General features: G+C 45.5%; 1 protein-coding gene across 3 annotated transcripts in view; it reads left to right on the forward strand.

The window, feature by feature from the left end:
* Positions 1-21,482, forward strand: part of NTRK3 (neurotrophic receptor tyrosine kinase 3) — a 186,154-nt gene that overhangs the window by 128,287 nt on the left and 36,385 nt on the right. For all 3 annotated transcript variants that reach the window (XM_015873065.2, XM_015873066.2, XM_032446973.1), the window contains exons 13-15: positions 10,077-10,207; positions 13,387-13,559; positions 17,041-17,284. In XM_015873065.2, coding sequence (XP_015728551.1) covers positions 10,077-10,207; positions 13,387-13,559; positions 17,041-17,284 — 548 coding nt within the window. The remainder of the gene's footprint in view (positions 1-10,076; positions 10,208-13,386; positions 13,560-17,040; positions 17,285-21,482) is intronic.

Below are 21,482 nucleotides of genomic sequence, written 5' to 3' on the forward strand. Positions count from 1 at the left end.
GGGAACGAAGAGCAGTGTCGTAGTAAGAGCATGTGGTTTCTTAAGTAGTCCTGAAGAGGATGGGGGATTTTCTCTTTGCATGAAACATTACAGAAGCACCAGCCCAACATTCATCAAGTCCTACCTGTGACTAACTCAAAAGCCAGCAAAAGGAGGAGAAGCCCAGCACCTCACAGACTTGGACATCTGAATGAGGACCAGCTGCTGTCCCTATCAGATTAGCTAATTCTTTTGGAGCCCAACAGGCAGAGATGTCTCACATTACTCCTCCTTCAGGGATTTCCTTCTGCAGGAGGAGTTGGCAATATGAAAAAAGGGATGGCGTTGTGCAAACAGGACGAGTAGTGAGAGAACCAAGGAAACGACAGGCAGAAACAAAGACAAAGCAAGGTCTGTTTGAGGTGTTAGGAAAACATGAGTCCGAGGGAACACCTCATCAAGCCATAGACAGAAGTGCACCTCCTGTGTCAGTCCTAAGAGAAAGGGAGTTGGAGGAGGCAAGGAGGAAAGGAAAGGAAGGAGAGAGATGGAAATTGGGCAAATTGGAGAGAGGCTTTTAATGAAGTCATAACTTGAGCCTGAGCTCTGTCTTTCAGCACTTCATGTTTTCACTCCGTATGGCATTGCTTCTGGAATTTTCTTGTTCCATGAGTTTGGCTGCATTAGGCACTTGTTAATGACCACCAGAGGACATCTTAGGTGGGAGAAGGACTGGGCATGGGGCAGTCAAAGATGGAAGGATCCAGAGTTTCCAGGAGTGAAAGCAAAAGAGAGAACAAAACGAGCAGAAAATGCTAGGTTTTATCCAAACTGGTCCTTTTCCTTTGTGATTATGATGAGATCAGAAGGATTTCCAGCCTACCTGGAGCTGCTCTAGTTTGAAAACACAAAAAACGAGGCCCTTTCCCCAGAATGCATTCAGTACGTCTGAAACTGTTGTGTGAAGGAATTTTTAGCATGTGTAGTAGGGGCAGGTTAAGGTTAGAAGCTGATGATGGAAGATGGTGGCAGCCGAATCAGATGAAGTAGAACCAGTGGCTAGAACCTCAAACTGTGGATTAGTCCAGAAAGTGGACAACACTGAAACAGCATTATACAAACTAATTTCATCCTCAAAATTGCAAGGAAAATCTTAACATTAAACCCCAAGCCCAGTGATGCAGTATCTGCCTGCATCCACATGCAGACTGCAGTGTGGCTGAATGACTGATGGGATTGGGATGGCACCAGCAGGATTTGGCTGGTGAAAAGAGCGATGGGTTGAGCTTGGGACATCCAGTGCTCAGAGATTCATGCTGCAGGGGTATCAGCAGGTCCCACTGCCTGTTTACTAGAGGTGGGGCTCTCTGTCACACCAGCTGGGAATTGCTGTCTCATCAAAGCTGTCAATAAGAGGAGGGAGGTTTTGGTGCTGCTCCCAGATTAAGGAGCGGGTGGAATATCCTTTGGGGAGAAAGGCTCATCTGAGTCCAGCAGCTCTTCTCTGGCTTTGAAACAGTTCAGCATTATTTGCATGCAGCTGTGGAAGAGATGCCTGTGCCAGGTTCTGGAGCTTCCCCATTCCTCTGCAGTGGGGATCTGATTTGGGAAATGCAAACCTTGGTACCAGGCAGTAGTGATCACCTGGTCTTTGCTGGAGCAGCATGGGCAGAGCTGTGGTGGTGAATCTGCACGCTGGGGAAGCCAATAACCAAGAGGCTCAGAGAGCTCGGGGGCAGAAGGTAAGCCTCTGTGTTCCTGGTGGGAGACAGTCTTAGGGCTGCTAAGAGCTGGTCCCTTCCAGCTTTATTGTGATTATCCATCTCAGCAATAGGATGCTGCTAAGTGTCTGATTACTGCGTTGTTAAAGCCTTAAGCCTGAAATCTGACTACTGCATGGGCTCTCGAGGGGCAGCCACTCCTCCTCCACCCCTCCACCAGTAATCCCTCCCTTCCCTTGGAAAAATAATATAAAAAGAAAGGCAAGCGATATCTGTCTGCAGCAGCACTTTCCAATCAAGTGAAAAGTAGCTGGAAAATCAAATCATCTGGTAAGTTCCTGCAAAACACAACTCTATCTCTTTAAAATCTCCCTTTCTGAAGGGCTGAGCTGAACAGCAATAGCTGCTGATGTAAAACAAACCATTATTCCTCCTATCTCCTCTCCAAGCCCCCTCCCTGCAGACGCATGAGTCTGAGGGAGGCAGATGCTCTCTGAAGACTATTTTCCTCCGTTAAATAAATTCACTTTCAAATAATGTGTAATTAAATGTGTGGTATTGAATTAATGTTTTATTCTGAGTGCTCTGGCAGCAGGGGACCGAGGGGCCTGGCTGGTGGAAAGAAAACACGTTTGCCAGAACTACTCACTTCCCTTCTCTCAACCTCTTTTCCTCCCACCCTGCCAGGAATCCCCATCCCTTCTTTAGAGAGCTGCTGGAATGAGCCACTGAGTCAATGAGACGATGCTTTGTGCAAACTTGCACTTGTGGTTGTCATGGGGCTCCTGGGTGTTTACCCAGTGCAAAGACCTCAGCAGCCCACTCTCATCATTCTACCTTTCTTTCGCTCCTCAGAAGAGCCCAGTTGTATATTTAACCCTATTATTCAGAAGGCAGAGCCCAAGTGTGACCTCAGAATGTGGAGTTGGTGCTGAATGTCTCGGGAGATGGGCTGGTGAAGCTGGAGAGGCAGCTTTGCAGCTGCATTATGAGCCAGAAATTACTTGAGAGGAGGCAGGTGATGATGGAAGCATTGCTCTTGTTTTTAAGCCTTTCATCTAGAACATTAAGATTTTAGTCCTGGTGTTATGTGTTTTAATGGGAGCTGAGGAGGAATGTGGGTAGGCACAAGGGGTGTCTGTCCTCACCCGAGGACATCTCAACATCTTCCCAGGTTATTTGTGTATCTGCAGGGCTCTGCAAACTGTTGTGTATCCCAGCTGAGATTGCTCTGCATCCAGTAGCTGTGGGACGATGTATCTCATTCTTGTAAAAGTAATCACCAGATGTTTTGTACTCTGACTTATGGGACTGAAATAGATGACAGAAGCTTGAAATGGTTTATTGTTTTCATAGGAGAGGAGTGTTGGATAGTTGAAACTGTGACATGTTTTTCCTTTAAAAAGTGTTTGTTTGTAGGCCAGTACCAAATGCATTTAAGTATCACTAATGTTTTTCAGGTTCTTTTCTTAAATGGAGAAAATGGAAGTTTGCTCTTGCTTGGGTTTAAATGTGGTAGGTGTGTCACACCAGCCCATGTTGCCTGTTGCCTAACCAAGGTGATGGTTTTTAATGCAGTATGGGATCTGGGCATGCACCCGGTGTTCTCTTGGTTGAAGTTCTGGTTGATTGTTGCCTTTCTCTCAGCTCACCCCCCACAAACATCTCTCAGTGTTCACATTTAACTCAGAGCACATTACACATGCTATGGCTGTTGCTGCTGCTGTGTGGCTGATGCCAGAGCTGAGGATGCAGCAGCTCTGGTTACTGCAGCTCAGCAGGTGCTAATCCAGTCACTCTGTGCTGCTAATCAAAGCACTCTGTGCAGCTGGGGGGGCTGGTTGGCTGAATAGCAGCTCTCCGGTAAGTGAAGGCTGGCTGGAGTTAGCTGATGAGGGAGAAGCAGCCCTTTGGCTCAGTGCTTCCTCTCCATATGGTATTGCAACAGCAAAGGAGCTGATGATGTTCTGATTGCAAGAGGTACGCTTGGTGGATGAAAGGTATTTTGAAAGGATCAGAGGTCCAGGCTGCAGGTCCCATTAGAGCTGTCATCCTGAATTAGATTGAAATACAACCTCAGAAGTGCAGAAAACAATCCGAGTAAGGTGGTCTTGCAGGGTCTGCAAAGCAGTGGGAGGGAAGGACCCTGCTCTTCCCAAGTTTGGGTGCCCAGGTGGCTCCCTGGAGATCCTGGAGATTCAGATTTGGCTTTCATCAAGCCCTATGGCTTTGGGGTCATTTTGAAAGGACTCTCAGTACTGCTTGGTGTTTATAGTCAAAACTATTCTGAATCTGAGTCCTTAAAATGGTGTCTTGACAGAGGAGCTTGGCAAAGAACCAGTGTCTGGGCACAGAGCCGAGCTGCCGTAAGTGTGTACCTGGGCCTTTTCACAAAGGTTGCTCATGTCAAAGCTGGGAGAAAAGCCACCAGAAGTGGAAGGCTACCTGCTCAGAGCCTGTGTGGAGTTAAGAAACAGCCCGTTTATTTATCTATTTTTTTTATAATGTTCTGGGGCTGATTCTCTCTTTGTTTACATCTACTTCAGAGCAGTCCGCAATTGAAATCGATATCCTCCATTGACTTTGATGGATTTGCAGGAGGCCAATAGGGAGACTCAGACTCTGTGCATCTAGCCTATGCATTATCTTCACTCACTACAAGACAGGTCTGTAAGAGAATGACTTATCAGCCCTCCAGTGCAAAGCTTTTTGATCTCGCCCTACCTGATCTGCACTCTTTGCTCTGATCAGGTACATTGGGTAACTCAAGATGCTCGGTTGACATCCAGATCACAATTGACTGCCTGACAAGGAAGGCGCTCTGTTGGGTAGTTACATGCCTTAATGACACAATTTCCAGCACAAACTGTGAGCTGGGTTTATTTGCTTTTAATTGTCATGGAGCTATGCGGGATTTATCTAAAAGAATTATTTTAGCGGTGAGTCAGGGAAGAAGTGAATGAATCACATTGACTAACTGAGAACTTCGCTACCTTTTTTTGTGCACAACTTATGTACAGAGAAAAAGAAGAGACAATTCTTTGGCATAAATTAGTTGTTACAGCAAATGACTCAGCCACTGCTGAAAAAAAATGTCATTGTTATCATTTACACCGTGTTGTTGATGCAAATGAGGCTTTAGAAGCTTGTGAAATTGAGGCCATTACCACAGAGAGCCATAGATCACTCTCCAATCAGGATAACCTGTAAACACACCTGAAAGAAGTCTGTTGTAAGAGAGGGATTGAGCAGGAAGATAGGTGAGAAATAGCAAGAAGAAATGGCATGAAGTGACAAAGCTAAGGGAGGGAGAAGCTGATGATAGACAGAAGCAGGAAAATAGCTCTATGTAAAGGGGGAGAAACCAACAGAAAATTGAGGTTGGCCATTACTAGGCTATAAGAGAAAGCTACTGATGACAGAGGGTAGCAAAAGTAAAAGGAAAGGTTTCCATAGGTTTCTTCTCTTTCCCCAGGAAGCTGCATGTTATTTGTGAATTGAGAGTCCAAGGAAAAGAAATCCACTGGAAATACAGCACCTAGTTAGGCTGCTGCTTGGGAGTTGGAAAGGAGGAGGTGTGAAGAATTAATTTCAGATCTAGTTCCAGTTGGAACACATCATCCAACTGAAGTTGTTTTGCATTTTGCTGCAACATAGGTACTGTCACTGTTCATGGTTTACTCTGTTTGGAGTTTGATTTGTCCATTTACCTCCCACTGTAGTCATCTGTGTTGGAACACTGCATCATGCGCAGCCAGGTTTCAGGAGTATTATCAAACTGTGGTTTTAAGGATGCTGGCTGTGATGGGAATCTCAAACACGGAATTTGCAGCATCGTTGAACCCTTCTCTTCCTTTCCTGACCCCTAGGACTGAATGGGAAATGAGACAATAATTGGTATATTAGATTCATGAAATAGGCCATGCAAGTTGCTGAATTGTTCTTGTGTGATTGAAATGCAGTTGCTATTGGAAAAAAACATTGTTTTCGCTGCATGCTTTCTGTTACTGGTCCTGTAAGCTCTACCAGGGATTTCTGAGTTGAAAGGGAGTCTTTCTGCCTTGACTTTGCCACAGGTAAGAGAGAATCTGCAATCTGAGTGTAAAAGATCAGTGAAGAGTCACTGAATCAGTCATGTAGGCAAGAAAGTTCTGGCTTTTTCAGTCCCCTTCCAGGGGCTAGTGCAGAAACAGCATATCAGGATGTGGTAGGTTGATGCATGAGAAATGTGGAATTCATCTTGCTCCCTCTTTCTCTTCCTTTACATCCCTGGTTGCGCTGGGTCTGCAAGGTTAGCAAGCTGGAATATGTTTGTGTCAAGAACAGAAGCAGATGCAAGTAAGGGACACATGGGAACAAATACAGGGAGGAAGAAGTTGCCGTTTTTAGACAGCCACTTTTCTGACTGAATGCACTTGAAGCACAGATCAAGCCATCCATTCTGCAGAAGGTTCAGTGGAGGTTAGGTAAGATCCCATTGCAGATCCAAGGCCCCAAGCATTCTGCCTTGAGTCTTCTGTAGAAAAGGAAGGATTTCTGCTTTGGAAACAATTTGTAAAAGGAAGTTCAGCCTCTCATATTTGCCCTGTCACTAACAGCCTTACGTGGCAACACGATGAAACTAATGCTGTGGGGCATTCCCAACCAGCTACAGGTCAGCTGTTGTCTGGTGTGCTTCATGAGTTATGCAGAATAACAGAGAAGGTGAGGGTTGAAATGTGGTCTCCATGTGTTTGCCTTGATGGACAAGGGAGAAGGTGTAGGATCTTCCTGGCAACGCTTCTCTGTCGGACAGTGATACAGTAATCCTCAAACAAGGACTGCAATATGTTTCATTTTAAGCCAGAATTACTTCAGTGTTGTGCGTTCCCATCCTTCCTGTAGATACAGCACAGCCTTGAATGAGTTCCCATCATGTTGTCAAGTCTGGTTATTTTCCTGTCGGGTCTTGCAGGGTTCCTGCATAGATTCTTCTTTTGAACTGTCTGGTTGGCTTGTTTTTATAAGTTAATGGTACAAGGGGAGAGGAAAATAAGAGAGTGGTGCTTACAGGAAGACAGTTTGCCTACACCTTGTCAGCAGGGCTGACCACAAGGCAGCTGAGATGGATTAGCACACCAGTGCCTGCCTAAAACAAATAAACACCAGCTGTTTATCAGACAGGGCTCTGCTTCCTCCAGGAGGAGGTAAACAGATTTATGCAGATGAACCTCCCAGGTGCCCTTGCAGCACAGCATCTTTCATGGCTATTCGGCCTTCCTTATGAGTTATGACCAGGACAGACAAGCAGAGAATAGATGCAAGGTTAGAGCAATAACAGCCATTTGTACGGCGCCGGGACGCTTTGTCAGTGTTTTGTGTTTTAAAGCTCACGTTTAATAATGATGCAAGATTAATCACGGCGCTGATTTCACTGCGAATGGAAGAATTTGATGTAAACTTCAGTATTTTAAGCCTATAGCATATGAAAAGGCAATTTGTTATAACTCACTTATTATTCCATTTATGCCTGAAATACTATGAAGCAAAATTTATGGCCTTTCAAGGTTGAGAGGAATTGTGATCAGCAAAAGTGCTATCCTGACTGTCCATTAAGATTGTCCAGTTACTGTCTAACTGCTCAACTTCATGAGCCTATTATATGTATGTTTTTCATAGCCCATCCAAGTTTACTTTTAATCCAGCAGTGCTACGTGGATCTGCTATCTCACAAAGGTTACTCCTCCTTTGGTTCATCTCCTTCTGCCATAATATCTCCTTAAATTCTTCTTATGCCTTTTCCCTGAAGCTTCACAGGTGACCCGAACAACTTGCTGTGAAATCTGGGTTTTGAAGACAGATGGGATATTATTTTAATAACGTAGACATAATTACACAGTCTGGACGCTGGCTCTCAGAAACGTCTCATCATTTATTAAGACGTTGTTGAGAAGCAAAATTGGGAGCTGAAAATTTGGGGCGAGACCTCGGGGAGTTTTGGGAAGTGAGGTCTATTTCAGTTCTCACGATGTTACCAATTATGAGAAGTGTTAATAATTCCAAATACTATCACTGATTATTCTGAGGTGGTTCTTTAATCTCACATTAAATAGGTCAGTTGTATTGCAGTGCTACATTTCCATTGGGATTGTGGGTTTTTTAAGTATACGTGGATTCTTCTTAATACAGGATTATGTGACCATTGCTGATCGGGAGACAAAGAATGCAACAGGTTGTTTGTCAGTACAGCAAATCCTGGATACTACTGTGATCAGTGCTATAGAAATACTTGCCAAGAGAAAGAAGCAAGACTGCTTTTTGTCTATTAAGTAAACAGTAGCATTTGAACTCTTCTCAGATTAGAACTTTCCTCACATAAGTGCATTGCTTAATGTTTCAACATGTAATATTTCAGATTTCTCAAGGTACTCCTTAAACACTCAGCTAAACCAGATGGAGAAGGCAAAGTCCACATGTGATGTGTTCTCACTCATTGTCATTGTAGACTCAAAGCCAAAGTCATTTTGGATGTGCCTTCCATTCTGTTCCTTGATGTTGCTAATATTATTAATATTGGTTATTAACAGTTTTCAGTCTATTGAACGATTAATGAAAAGGTCAATGAGATTCCTCTATAGAAGCATCGTTCATTACAAGGCCCATTGCTTATGCAGTCTTGCTGCATTCATCTTCCCTAACAAGCAAAAGGGCCAGAGATTGCAGCTTCTTAAACCTGCTTGTGAGCTCCTAATGAGAAATCTTAATTGTATGAAAGCCATTATGATGTTACTTTTCCACTCCGCTGGCCTTTGGACGTGTTGAGTTACACCTGGGTTGTTGCGAGGTGTTGGAGTTCATGGCTCAGTAGTGGTGTCTACTGAATCAAGGGTGGCAGGAGCTGGTGGAAGGCTGGGATTGCTCTTTGTGATGCTTCCCTGCAGCCAGTCTCAAACCTGCTATCAGTCACTCTTGCATCCATGTTGCCCCAAGGGAAATGCATCCGAGCTGATGTGTGCAGACTCATATTGCTCCTGTGGCACGTGGAAGAGATGGAAAAGATTCAAAGTTATGAATGCTCCAGGGTGGGACAGGGCCCTGTGTCCCATCTAATGCTCCTGACTGAGCAGACCTCTGATGTGTCAGCTTTGCTCACCAAGTGCTGGGGAAGAGTGTACAGCTCTCACTGCCCTGCTGTGACCATCGAGCTGAAGCTGTGGGTGATCTTTTCTACAGCAGTTTCCAAGGCACAGGCATTTAGCTCCAGTGAATGGAAATACAGAGGGATAGCCAGCTGCCTCTAGCTGCCTTCATAGTTCATTACAGGCATGGAAAAAAAAATGCCTCTTCATATTGCCAAAGCAGCTTTATGGGCCCTGTGATGCTAGAAAGATGCTTGGTGCTTTGGCAGGAAGTAACTGTGCCCTGGCATCATCCCAGAAATGAGCATGGAGACCCTCAACCTCTCCCTGCAATCAGCAGCATTTAATCAAGACTCTGTGCTTGTGGAGATCTCACTGGTCACTTGTTTACCCTTGTAGGTGACTAATACCTTGGTACATCTAGCCCTTATGAATGACCCTGTTTAGGTGATGTGTGAACAGCTGGTGCGAACCAATCTGTATGGGCTTCTGTATTTCCATAAAATTAATAGCTGTGGCTCTTCTGAGTGTTCCTGAAGCCTCAGTTGCTATTGTTTGTCAGCCCTTGCCTAAATGTCAGTGGAAAGGATCATTGAAACTAATGGTTTGACTTCACCCCTTGTACCAGAGATTTGTCCTGGGGTGACCCTGGAGGGAATGGTTGAAGATGGATGTGGGTTAAAGTGTTGCTGCAGGGCACTGCTCAGTGCTCCCAGCCAGCTCCTGTTAGTGCCCTAAGGTGTGTGGGGTCATTGGTGCTCTTCCTCTTAGGAACTCTTTGACTTGCCAATGTTTAGCCTCAGAAATCTGCCTGAGTTTAGGTTTAAACTGATCCCCACTGAAATGCAAAATTCAACAGCTTCTGGAAACTCAACCTTCTAATCTCACCCAGCCTGGCATCAGAAGTATGTGACCTTTGCCTTCTCTCACAGGAGATTAATTATTTCCTGGATCTTTCCAGAAAGATTCAGGTCTTCATGGCTGATTTTGCCCTAAAGGTTCTTCTCCCTGAGGTCTCGCCTGCTTCAAGTTGTAGTGAAAACGTGATAAACCTCAAGTACTTTCCTCACAGATGTTTTGCATAAGCCTAACTCCGTCCCAGAGATGGCTGCATTCCGTGGGTGGGTAAAAAGATCCCTGTAGATACTTTTGCAAAGCAATTTCAGCTTGCTAGAAAATTGAATTAATTGTTTTCCATTCCCTGATTTAACCCTGATTCATTCTTCCCTCAACCCTCTCCCTCCCCTCCCTCCAACAGATGTCCAGCATATTAAGAGGAGAGACATCGTTTTGAAGAGGGAGCTGGGAGAAGGTGCCTTTGGGAAGGTGTTCTTGGCCGAGTGTTACAACCTCAGCCCCACCAATGACAAAATGCTGGTGGCAGTGAAGGTAAATCCCAAGGGCGAGTGGCAGAGAGTAAAGCAGGGGTTGCGTGGGAAAGGGAGGCAGGGGAGGGCTGGGGGCTATGGGAGGAGATTTATCTGATGCCGGAGATTGTGGTAAATCCACTTAGTCACACAGAGTTCCAGCCTTTTTGCTTCAAGGTCGTCTGCTCTCACCAATGCCAAAGCTTCTCTTCCTGCCGATGCGGCCAAGAGACGTGGAGGAGGAGCAGGGCTGGAAGGGCTCAGATCTGCTCATCTGTAAGAGTGGTGGGGAGGCTGCCTTCCCTCTGTGAGGGACTGGGACCTTCTCTTAGGGGATTTTATCTTGCTGAAGATGAAACAAAAAGAGGCCTCAGCAAAAAATAAGCACTTAAAAGCAAAGCACGGCCAACCAGTTTGCTGGGAGCAGTTTGCTGGGACAGCTTTGCTGTAAGATGAAAGAAGTAAGGCAGCAAGAACTGCAAGATTGCACTTTTCACCTCTGGGACTGGTTAAAGTCAAGGTAGCACAGCTACCCACATCATTAATTGCCTAGTTATGTGGCTGGCACCTGCCCATTCGTGTCAGCCATTCCTTATGCGATCCCATCTCTCAGGTCTCTACTGATCTTCATTTGCATGTAGGCAGAAACAGCATCCAAACTTGTTTCCGATAATTGCTACTATGAGCTTACATCTCCAGAGTGCCTTTCATCCCGACAGATCATACGGATCCAGAACTGGAGCGGAGCCTTGAAATCAGGCTTTTTGCCAGCTCCACGGGGGGATGGGGGGGCATTCTTCTAATTTGGGCCACGTTTTATGTTGTAGATTTAAAAAAGAAAAGGAAAGGAATAAAGGAAAGGGGGGCTTTGCATGTTGAGCTGAGCTTTGGCTGCTTTTCTGGAAGAATTCATGCTCCCAACAGAGGGTGAAAGTCACTCCTGTGGTCACTACAGCTCTGAGCAGCAGCAGGGAGTGTTGCTTAGGATGTGGGGTCTTTCCCCTGTCCTTCTAGGGGGCTGTCCCCTAGGGGTAGGACTAGGCAATGAAAGACTGTGGCTAAATGGACTCAGATTTCCAGTGGATCTAAAAACCGCAGCCCTGCAGATCAGCTTTTGATGTGATGGTGTGGATAAGTTTGCTCTTGTATTCATCTTGCTTCTGAAAGCACTCTAAGAAGCACTTAAAAAGTATAGTCAGCAAACAGCATTGAAGTTTCAAAGTCAAGTGTTGGCATTGCTGGAGGGGCTGCTGTTTGGGGCACGTCCTCTGAGCACAGATTTCGCATTTCTCTATAGGTCTTGCAAGAGTGATCTTTGTGATGACCACTTTTGTTTCTGAGAGCTCTCTATGCATGCTTGTTTTCGTAGCCATCCAGCTGGGTGCTGGTGTTGCATGGTCCCCTTTTGGCAGAGGGAAGATAGAATCAGGGAAATTGAGGGGACAGAATCCACCCAGCTGGAGGACAGTGACCAAACTGCCTTTGCAGCCAGACTGCAGATACCAGACCTACATTGACATTAAACATGGTGCTTGTGGAGACCTGGCGCTGTTGCCACATGAGCAGGAAATTCCCAGGAAGCATCAGCAGAGCTGGCAGCTCTGCTTTGTCTCCTTGATGTCACATAGCAATCCTTTGTTGGAGACAAATGCGACACACCCCAAGCCTTCCTAGGCGAAGCATTTCTACTCTAGATTTGGTCTCTTCCTTGAGCCTTCATCTTCTTTTACTGGTAGTAGGTGAACAGTTAGACTGGATGATCTCAGAGATCTTTTCCTACCTTAGTGATTTGATAATTCTTTCCTAGTTCTACCGCTCCCAGTTCTTGTTTCCTTCACTTCTAAAGGCTGTGCAACCTTAGCAATGTTTTCTTAATCTCCTATTTTGTATGATATTTACAAAGTCACAGTCCTCACACCTTGTGGAAGTGACAGAGTGTGAAGGAGATGAAACCAAACTCACTGCAACCTGAAATATTATGTGCAACTACAGGAAAAAGGAGAGAAAGGAGTCATGGGGGAGGGGAAGTGTTTTCCTGGGGAGAAAAGAAATAATGGGAAGCATCAACGTTATGAAGATATTAAATGCCTGAAAGTAATTGGGTGCCTGAGATAAGGATGGATGCTTTGCCATCTGCACAGCGTAACTATCATCCATCTAAATATCTCTAGTCAAGCTATCCCAGAGGACACAGAATTACAATAATATTATGCCATGTGCCTAGCAGGGTAGGGGTGGAAAAAGGGAATGAGGGAATGTCCTAAGGCTTGGGTAAAACCTTGCCGGAGATTTGCTCAATGAGGGAAAGCAGCTCCTGGGGAGCACTCAGTACTTCTGTGTATGTGAACTCAGCAGGGCCATCAGCCCTCATGGCTCTTCCATCTTGTCCAACATTCTGGACATCCCAGTTTGGTTTTTTTTTTGGTAAGTGCTTGTAGCAGAGTCCTCCCTTGATGTCCTGCTATGACAACCTTCTGCTCTCCTATGAAACAGCCCAATCACTCATGGACAAGCTGGCCTTCAAGCCTGGTAACCCATCTCCATCAGCAGCTGCACCCATAGCAGCATCTTCAATGCAGCCCCCTGCTGTGCTGGGCTGCAACCTAACCTGGTGCACTCACATGTGAAAGACAAGATATTCTCAGTAAGGATTCTGATTTCAGCATCTGTCTGCCATGGGGGCTGTTACAAACAATGGGGAATAAAAAACATGATTTTAAAAATTATGAGAAAAGACCTGAGAGTGTCCTTCTTCAGAGGCAGTTTGAGAAATCCACACAATAACTGCACAGCCTGGCAAATCCATCTTCTGAATAAAGGTAGTATAGTCAGCTATTTCAAAATAAAAGACAGATAGCGAGGACTGGCTGGCTCAGGAATTTAATAATAATGAGATATGAAGCCATTCACCCCTAGGTCACCAGTACAAATCCTGCCCAAGCTGGGAATAATTGGAAGCTATTACCCTCTGAGGCTGTTTGCTGCTTCCTGGGAAATGAGTTGGAGACCCCACTGGGCTGGTAAACAAAATGCTGAGTTGGTGCCACCAATATCTGCTGCCAGCTCTTCTGATGCAGCTGGGTGGTGTCAGTGGTTCTTATCCTCTCATACACTCATCAGCTCTCCCTCTATGCCACCACCCCTTTGGTTTTGGCCTCCTCTGCTTTTGCCCATCCCGTACATATGTGTCTTTCCTTTCAGGCACTGAAAGACCCCACTTTGGCAGCCCGCAAGGACTTCCAGAGGGAGGCAGAGCTGCTCACCAACCTGCAGCATGAGCACATCGTCAAGTTCTATGGTGTGTGTGGAGATGGTGACCCACTCATCATGGTCTTTGAGTACATGAAGCATGGGGACCTGAACAAGTTCCTGAGGTATGTGTAAAGGAGGGCATGTGAGATGTAACACAGCTGTACCCATGAGTAGCTTGTCATATAGATCTGTGGTGCTCCAGAGAGCCATAGTTGTGTAGATGGTGGCAGGTTGGGTGATGTGAGCAGAGGAGGTGGATGGTCCTCAGCAGATGTAGTGGTTGAAGTTCTACTCTAGCATTTCCTCTTTGATAGTCCCAAGGGTTGTCCAGGTGAGCTATGGAAACCAGATGTTTATTTCCCCACCCCTGCAAGTCTGAAGCTGCAAGGTCACCAGCCATGACTCCCCATGCCACCCAGATACTGGTTTGATAGAACCAGAACTAAAATACTCCTGGCAGGACCTTTCTGGAGTCCTTCATCTGATTGTTATCATGGGCATTTACTGATTTGCACTTCACATCTCTATATTCAGAAAAGAGAGGAGAAATTCAGGAGGGGCCTCAGGCAGTGTCCATGCAGTCCATCCTTGGTCCTTGTGCCCCAGATTTCAGCAGACAAAATATCCAAACCAGTAGCACCACGCTGCTCCAGAAGATGGGTGATGCAAGATGAAGTGCTGTAATTGCCTTCCAGTCACACCATTCATTAGCAGATAATCTGAGTGCCTTGAATCTGCCACTGTTGAGGGGCAGAGAGCAATGGTGGGAGGATGTTTGTGGTGTTGCTCTCCCACGATACAGAAATTATGCTCTGGAACCTGCATGCAAGTGAAGTGGTACTTACCTCTTGAAATAATGAGTAGGTTTATTTCCCAGTATTTACAAAATTGGACCCTTGATATTTTCCTGCTTTGACTGCTAAGTGTGAGCATGATTGCAGTGGGAACAAGAAGCTCAAACACATCACATCTAGTTTTGGGACTGGGATATACTCTGTGCTTATATTTCCATCATCACAACCTATTTCTGACCAAGGAAAACAAGGAAACAAATCCTTCCCTGAGGTTTTGATTTTGAAGCAATCGCCCACACCAGAAGTGCTGAGGGGAAGGACCCCATGGGCGACCCTGCCCATGGATAGCAAGGAGGTTGGATCTAGATAATCTTTAAGGTCCCTTCCAACCCAAGTCAATCCATGATTCTTTCAAGAAGGACCAGGCTCTCTACAGCTCTCTTGGAGCATCCACAGGGCAGTGGCTGAGCTGGGAACACACCTGTATTGATTTCCCCCCTCATTTTGGCATAGTAGAGGCAGACTGGATATGAACTTACAGGTCATTCTCCATCTGGATGACATCCTTGGCCAGGTAGGACTCAGGGTGGAAGCTGTAAGAGGGTGAAGAGGGTGATAGAGGATTCAGGTTTCCCTTGGTGGATAGCAGGTTTTATTGGGGCTCTGGAGGAATACAGACAGAGAACTGTGGGAAGCACAGCATTTCTAGGGCCAGCATTCATGGAGTGGGGGCTTCTGAGCATTCAGATCCCATTCTGAAGGTCTGCAACAACCACATTCCCTCTTGCCTCAATAAATATCTCCATCACCTCCTCCCTTTCTTTCAGCATACACATGGGTGATTTTCTTCCTCATATTGACAAAAGCCTCCTCCACACCCTAAGAAAGAAGAAAAAGGAAACGAGAAAACAAAGCTTCCTTGACAGGGACCAGCCAATTTTATGATCTTGGTGTAAAGCTGAAGCAAACCCCTTGCTCCAAGCAGGGATGGGCAGCTCATTTTCGTATTCCCTACATCTTCTTGACGCAACTAAATGCACTAATATCCCCCTCAGATAACGTCAGGAGTAGGCTGATACTCCTTCCTTCAGGTCTATACCCATGTGGGATGGAGAAGGAAGGAATATGTATTAATGCAGGACATACCTAGATAAATAGTAGGACATAAAGGGACTCAGTGACAAAGAAAGACATTGACTGATCATGTTTTAAACATGACCTGTTCCCATCAGATGCAGACAGTTCTTTGGAGGTAATTATTGTATTTGAAAATGGTGGCAGTAATGAGATGGTATTATGTCCTTCACTTCTCATCTTGGAATAGTTACTCTTGATGACACCAGGTATCATCCACAGTTAAATGTGGTGTAACTGCAAGGCACATCTGGTATAAAATGTCCAGCATGGTTTTAGAAACCACTGCTTGTCCTTCCTATCCCATACTCACTGCAGTATCACCCACTCACAGCTTCCCAAAACACTCCTGGCTCCTTAGCTCTCATTTCTGGGCTTCCTTTCCGAGCTGTTCTGGAAGGAGATGGAGGGAGGGGACCCTTGGGGTTGTGTTCTTGGTGGCAGGACAGCAGGAGATAACTGAATACAGCAGCATTTCAAAAACCATGGGCTGGACCCCAAGTGTCTGGATTCCTTGGTTTGCCCTAACCCCAGTAGGGTAATCAGGAAACAAAGGAGAGAAACAATTGGGGTCTTGTGGGTTGTTCGGTCCCATGTCAAGAAGGAGGGAAAGCTGTGTGTGTGCATTTCAATTTGCAGGCTCTCTGCAGGGCTGACAACAGGGTGAAACGCCAGGAACTATTTCAATGAGAATAGTTTGAAAGCTTCTGAGGAGATGCTGTACTGCATCGTAGTCACGAGGTGGGAAGTCACAGCAAAATCTCTTGCTTTTCCCTAAATATGAGGGCTTTTGTTATTCCACCTCCAAAAAAGACACAGCAGGGTGAGAAAGAGACATCACAGAGGGAGTGCAGTAAAGACAGTCCTGGTGCACAGCTAGGGAGAGGATTTAAAGGGAGACAGGACAGGAATGACCCTGACCTCAAGTCCTGCCTTTATAATGCACTTTGTTCAGCAAAATGTTGCCTTTTATTGTCCAGGATGTTCTCTCCATCTGCTGACATTCAAGTCCCCTGCATCTCTGCTTGGTGTCTTCAGAGTTTACAGCACCTGTGTTACCTCTGGGACAGCTTAAGGTGTAAGGGATACTTTCCAGGGATGCTGATGTTCTTCTGAAACCTTGCCTGCGATCTCTGGTTGTATTGGTATATCAATTGAGAGGAGGTTGTTTGGTGATCAGGGCTGCGGATGGAGTTGAAGAGGCTGTGTTGGATTAATAGAGTAAACAACAAGGATATGATGGCTGGAGAAGAAAAGAGGGTGATGGCTCCACATCTAGGAATATTTCCAAGGTATAAGAATTAACTAGAGCAAACATGTAGATGTCTGGAAGCCAATTCATTTTAAACAGGTCTTGCCAGAGAGTAGAATGACCACAGTGCATCAAGCCACTGGTTGCTCTGCCCTAGCAGTCTTGTCTTCTGCCTGTGACCATAAGAGGTTTCTTGGAGAAGAGTAAGGATAGAAGGATGTATGGCACCTACTCACCACCAAATGTCAACTTAACCTCTTGTTCTGTAAGACTTTTCTTCCCTCTGGAGCTGTGTGTGCATCCTCACACTACAGAGCTGGGGGCTCGTCCCCACCCCAGCAGGAGCAGCAACCATGTGGGATTCCTATCTCCTGGTCACTTTTGAGACCCAACTCTATGCTTTTTGCTTCTTCCTCCCTATAGGGCACATGGCCCAGATGCTATGATCCTCGTGGATGGGCAGCCTCGACAAGCCAAAGGGGAGCTAGGGCTATCCCAGATGCTCCACATCGCTAGCCAGATCGCCTCTGGAATGGTGTACCTTGCCTCCCAGCACTTTGTCCATAGAGACCTGGCCACCAGGAACTGCTTGGTCGGAGCCAACCTGCTGGTGAAGATTGGAGACTTTGGGATGTCAAGAGATGTCTACAGCACTGATTACTACAGGGTAAGGCAGTTCCAGTGGCCATCCAATGCTCAGAGTGAAGGGAGACTAGGAAATGTGACAGTAAATTAGTTTTTGGAGCTCTTGGGCTCACTCATTTGCTCATTCCCTCAATGAAACATGCACACAGATGTCCATCAGGCACACTTGTGTTTGCCTGATCACCAGACCACTGTCCTCACTACTTTTGGTCCTGGACATGCCTGTAGATCAGACATCCATGCAGATGCCTATACACAGAGCTCCCTGTGATACCCCAGCACAGTCACACACTTCGGAATGTCTCTGATGTCATTCTGATCTTCCTTCCTTCCTATTTTTCTTCCTCTTTTTTTACAAAGACTTTGATAAATTGGAGGAAATCCAAAGAGGGTGACAAAGATGATTAAAAGACTACAGGCTGTGACCTCTTGTGTTAGATTAAAGAAACTTAATACAGGGGCCTAGAGAAAAGGCAACTGAAAGACTGACTGATAAGTGCATAAAATATGGAAAAGGAAATAATAGGCAATTTAGGTTCAACCTCAAAAACACTTTTTCCAGCAGGGACATCATTTAGACAATGGAATAATTTGCCAGAGGTAGGTTGCTGAGGGCCTGTCATTAAAGAAGTCCAGGAAGCAACTAGATAAAAATGCCTGGGTTTAGTGCAGAGGCTAATCCTGCACTAGTCTCTGGGGACTGACTCGATGAGTCAGAAATGTCTTTCCAGTATTATCTTCTGTGATTTATGCTTGTTATGTCCCTTTGCCTTTGTGTCCAGCTACACTGCCCTATCTGCCTGGGATGGCAGCGTCCCTGGGAGGAATGTATGTTTCTTACTCTTCCTCAGCTTGAGAAAATGGGGATGTACAAAGCATTCGGTTTGTGGTTGGGTCACCCATCAGCAGAGAAGGGCTTTTCAGGAGAAAGAGCAGAGATTTTTTCCTGGTGCTTGGTGTAAGGCTGGTTTATTTCTGGTTACAGTGCAGATGTTTGGCTTCGAGGCTGATTTCTATTAGTTACCTAAGAAAGGGTTGACCTGTGGGCTTGATCTGATGGCAGAGGTTTTCTTTATGTGATAGGAAGTTGCAAAGTGGAGCTGGGGATGGAAAAAAAAAGATGATAAGGTTTCTGCTGAGGCTTGTCATCTCTCCAAGGCCAGGGCATTGCCTTATCACTAAGTTTAATTACCAGTGAAGGAACCAATCTTCCCTGTGCAGCACAAAAGTCCACGTTGGGAAAAGGTCTCAGTGGACTGACTGGGCAGTGATGAGGTGGCTACAATCCCAACACTGCAGAAATATCAGTAGATAGTAAGTAGGAAAGAGCCGAGCCCAGGGGAAAATGAAAAACAGCTTGTGAGATTATCCATGCTTTTGCTTGGGTCCTTCAGCAAATGGGAATTGGATGGGAGGACCCCCAAGAAGTGAGAACTGCAGAGATCTTCATAGGCCAGCTCCCCGTACTGGGATATTTTGTCTTCTCTGTGGTGTCCTGTAGACCTCATTCTGTCTGTGCAAAGCGCTTTGCCATGGTTGCTCTGTGCTCTTTCATGCCATGTTGTAAGGCTCTGCTGGTGGACTTCTCTCTGTTCACACCAATTGCCATGTGTGACCAAAACAATAACTGGTTTATTACCAGACTTGTGGTGCTTTTAGAACTCTAGATCACCAACTCAGTCCTCTACATACATGGAGACCTTTGCTCTGTTGCTATCCAAAGAAAGATCCTAGGAAAATAGTTTTGAAAACTCATATTCATTTTGTTACGACAAAGTATTTACTTTCTCCTGCAGCATGGGTAAGACAAGCAGTTTGGTTTCACAAAGAGTTGTGCATTTCTGCTCTGTATTCCTCACCATTTTAATTTCCAGCATCTCTGGCAGGAAAGCTGTCTCTTCAAGTCTCCTGAGACAGTCTTTTCAAGTACACAGACCCATCACAAAACCAACAAGATACCCTGTGTGAGGGTTTTTGAATGGAGAGAGAGAATAAATGACCTCAAACATTAGAACCAGACTGCTCCTGGGCCTCCCTCATGGGGGGTGGAGATGTAGCTGTAGAGTTGAGCTTTGAAACTTCTTTCTGCAGTCCCTGGTCACATCCACAACCAAAGTGGTAAAACTCCCAAGGCTGTTTCTCAGTGTTGTTGCACAAACGTCTCTGCTGTTGACACAGCCTGCCATTCCCAGAGGCAGAACCTGGAGCAAAGTTCAGGTGATATAGCGTGCCCAAGCTGCAGCCTAGGGAGGATTCCACTAAATATCATCTTCTGGGTTCCCAGTGGAGGATTACACCTCAAAGCTGACCTCAGATTATGTGTCTGGAGGATCTAACTCTGATGGGTCCTTGCATTTACTGCTGCCCAGACTCCACGAGCACGGAAAGGTTGGCATGTGGGTATGTGAGTGTGTTCCAGGCTGATGATTAACTCATAGGCATTTAATCTCTTTCCCATTTTTTATCTTTTAAAACAAAGGATAAACACCATCTGCCTCCTGTGTTTGTGGGATGCAGAAGTGCTTTACAAAGGTGAACTGCTTAATTTCCTGTCACACATTTGGGTACAGAAAACAAACATTTGCGTAACAAAAGCAGCAGAGAGGTTTGTTTCCTCTCTCTCCAAGGTTCTCCATGCTCTGCCTGAACACAGGTGCATCTTCTTCCTTGTGCATCAGATCCCTGATGGTTGTGGAGGTGTCGGCAGGGGAGAAGTGAAATGGCATCAGGTCAGAAAGCGGAGGAAGGTGGAGGTACAGGGGAAGCTGGGAGAAGTAGCCCACACTTGTGTGACACGTCAGGGATGCTGAAGGAGCATGTCTGGGATGTGTTGTGTAATGTGCCACGTGATCTTTCATTTAGGTCTCTATAGGAATGCAGGCTGGAATAGATCTGTAAGGGAAATAAAAGGTTCGGGAGGGGTTTTTCCCACTTGTTCTCCTTCTAGAAAACATGTGGCCAAGTGATTTTTAGGGATGTCTCAGGATTGTGACACCAGGTGGTAGGATGCTGCGGGTCAGGAATGTTGTGCCCCAGTCACACTGAGCACATCTGGTGCCTGCCCATGGAGCAGGACCAAGATCAGTTCCCTTTCTCCCCTCAGAATGAGTAATCCAGCTCCCAAACAAAGTCATTTGGCAGCTACCCAGGGAAAAGGGCAGTACTTCTTTATCATTAGAAGAGAAAAGCCTTAAATCCTAGTCAGCAGTCCTTAATAACTTCCAAGGTTACGTGCTGCCATGGGTGTGACATCAGCAGCAAAGACACGGGTTGAGTAGAGGAAGGATTTATGCAGGCATTGAATCTCATGAAGACGTCCCTCTGTCCAGTTGTGCTGTGTCCTACCCCTCTGGCATCCTGCCCCAAATCCCTGAGGAATCGAGCACCGTCCTTTTGCAGAGGTCTATCCTGAATGTGTTCCAGGTTGCTGTTCGTCATGGGGAGGACACCTGCTTGTGAGGGAAAAATAAAACCAACCCACAAAAAAGGACACATGCTGTGTTGGCAAATGGCTCTGAAAAGAAGTTTCAGAGCTAAAACACACAATAAAAAATGCACAGAAGACTTGTGCATTTTCAACACTATGGAGCGCTCATTGGATTCGGGAGAGACAAGGTTTACAGAAAGAAGCAATATCTTTTATTGAACATCTGATATTGTTGGAGGGGGAAGAAAAGAACATTTTAGACACACAAGTCATCTCTGAGCTTTTTTTTCCTTTTTTCGTGGTGATATCAGTTTGATTTAATAAAAGATTAATATCTCTTCCTATGAACCTTGGCTCTCCCATCCTTAGACCATCGGTGCCAAAACAACATTTCTGCTATGACTTTGGCCTTAGGTCAGAGTTCTTTAAGAAGTGTAGGATTCCTCTGGCAGATGCCTCCTCCTCTGAAGCGTGAAGGTTTACTCTGCAAACATTTTATTTCTTCTCTTTTCTTAATGTGGTCAGATTTAAAAGAAAAAAACACAAAACAACAACATATTTTTGGTAATTTTCAGTGCTCATTGTCAACTTCCCTCTCCATCTAGGCCAAAACTTTCTTTATTTCTTATCCCCTGGAGATCAAAACTATTTTCCTTCTCCTGGGCTGATGTCAACTATTTTTCCAGTGAAGTTTTCCATGCAAGGTCAGTGAGGTTTAACAGCTGCCTGGTTCATGTCCGTTTGGAGACTCATTCAGCAAGGTTGATAAGACTAATAGACGGGGTTTACAATG

The sequence above is a fragment of the Coturnix japonica genome, chromosome 10 (genome assembly GCF_001577835.2).
Source record: "Coturnix japonica isolate 7356 chromosome 10, Coturnix japonica 2.1, whole genome shotgun sequence".
Taxonomy (NCBI): Eukaryota; Metazoa; Chordata; class Aves; order Galliformes; family Phasianidae; genus Coturnix; species Coturnix japonica.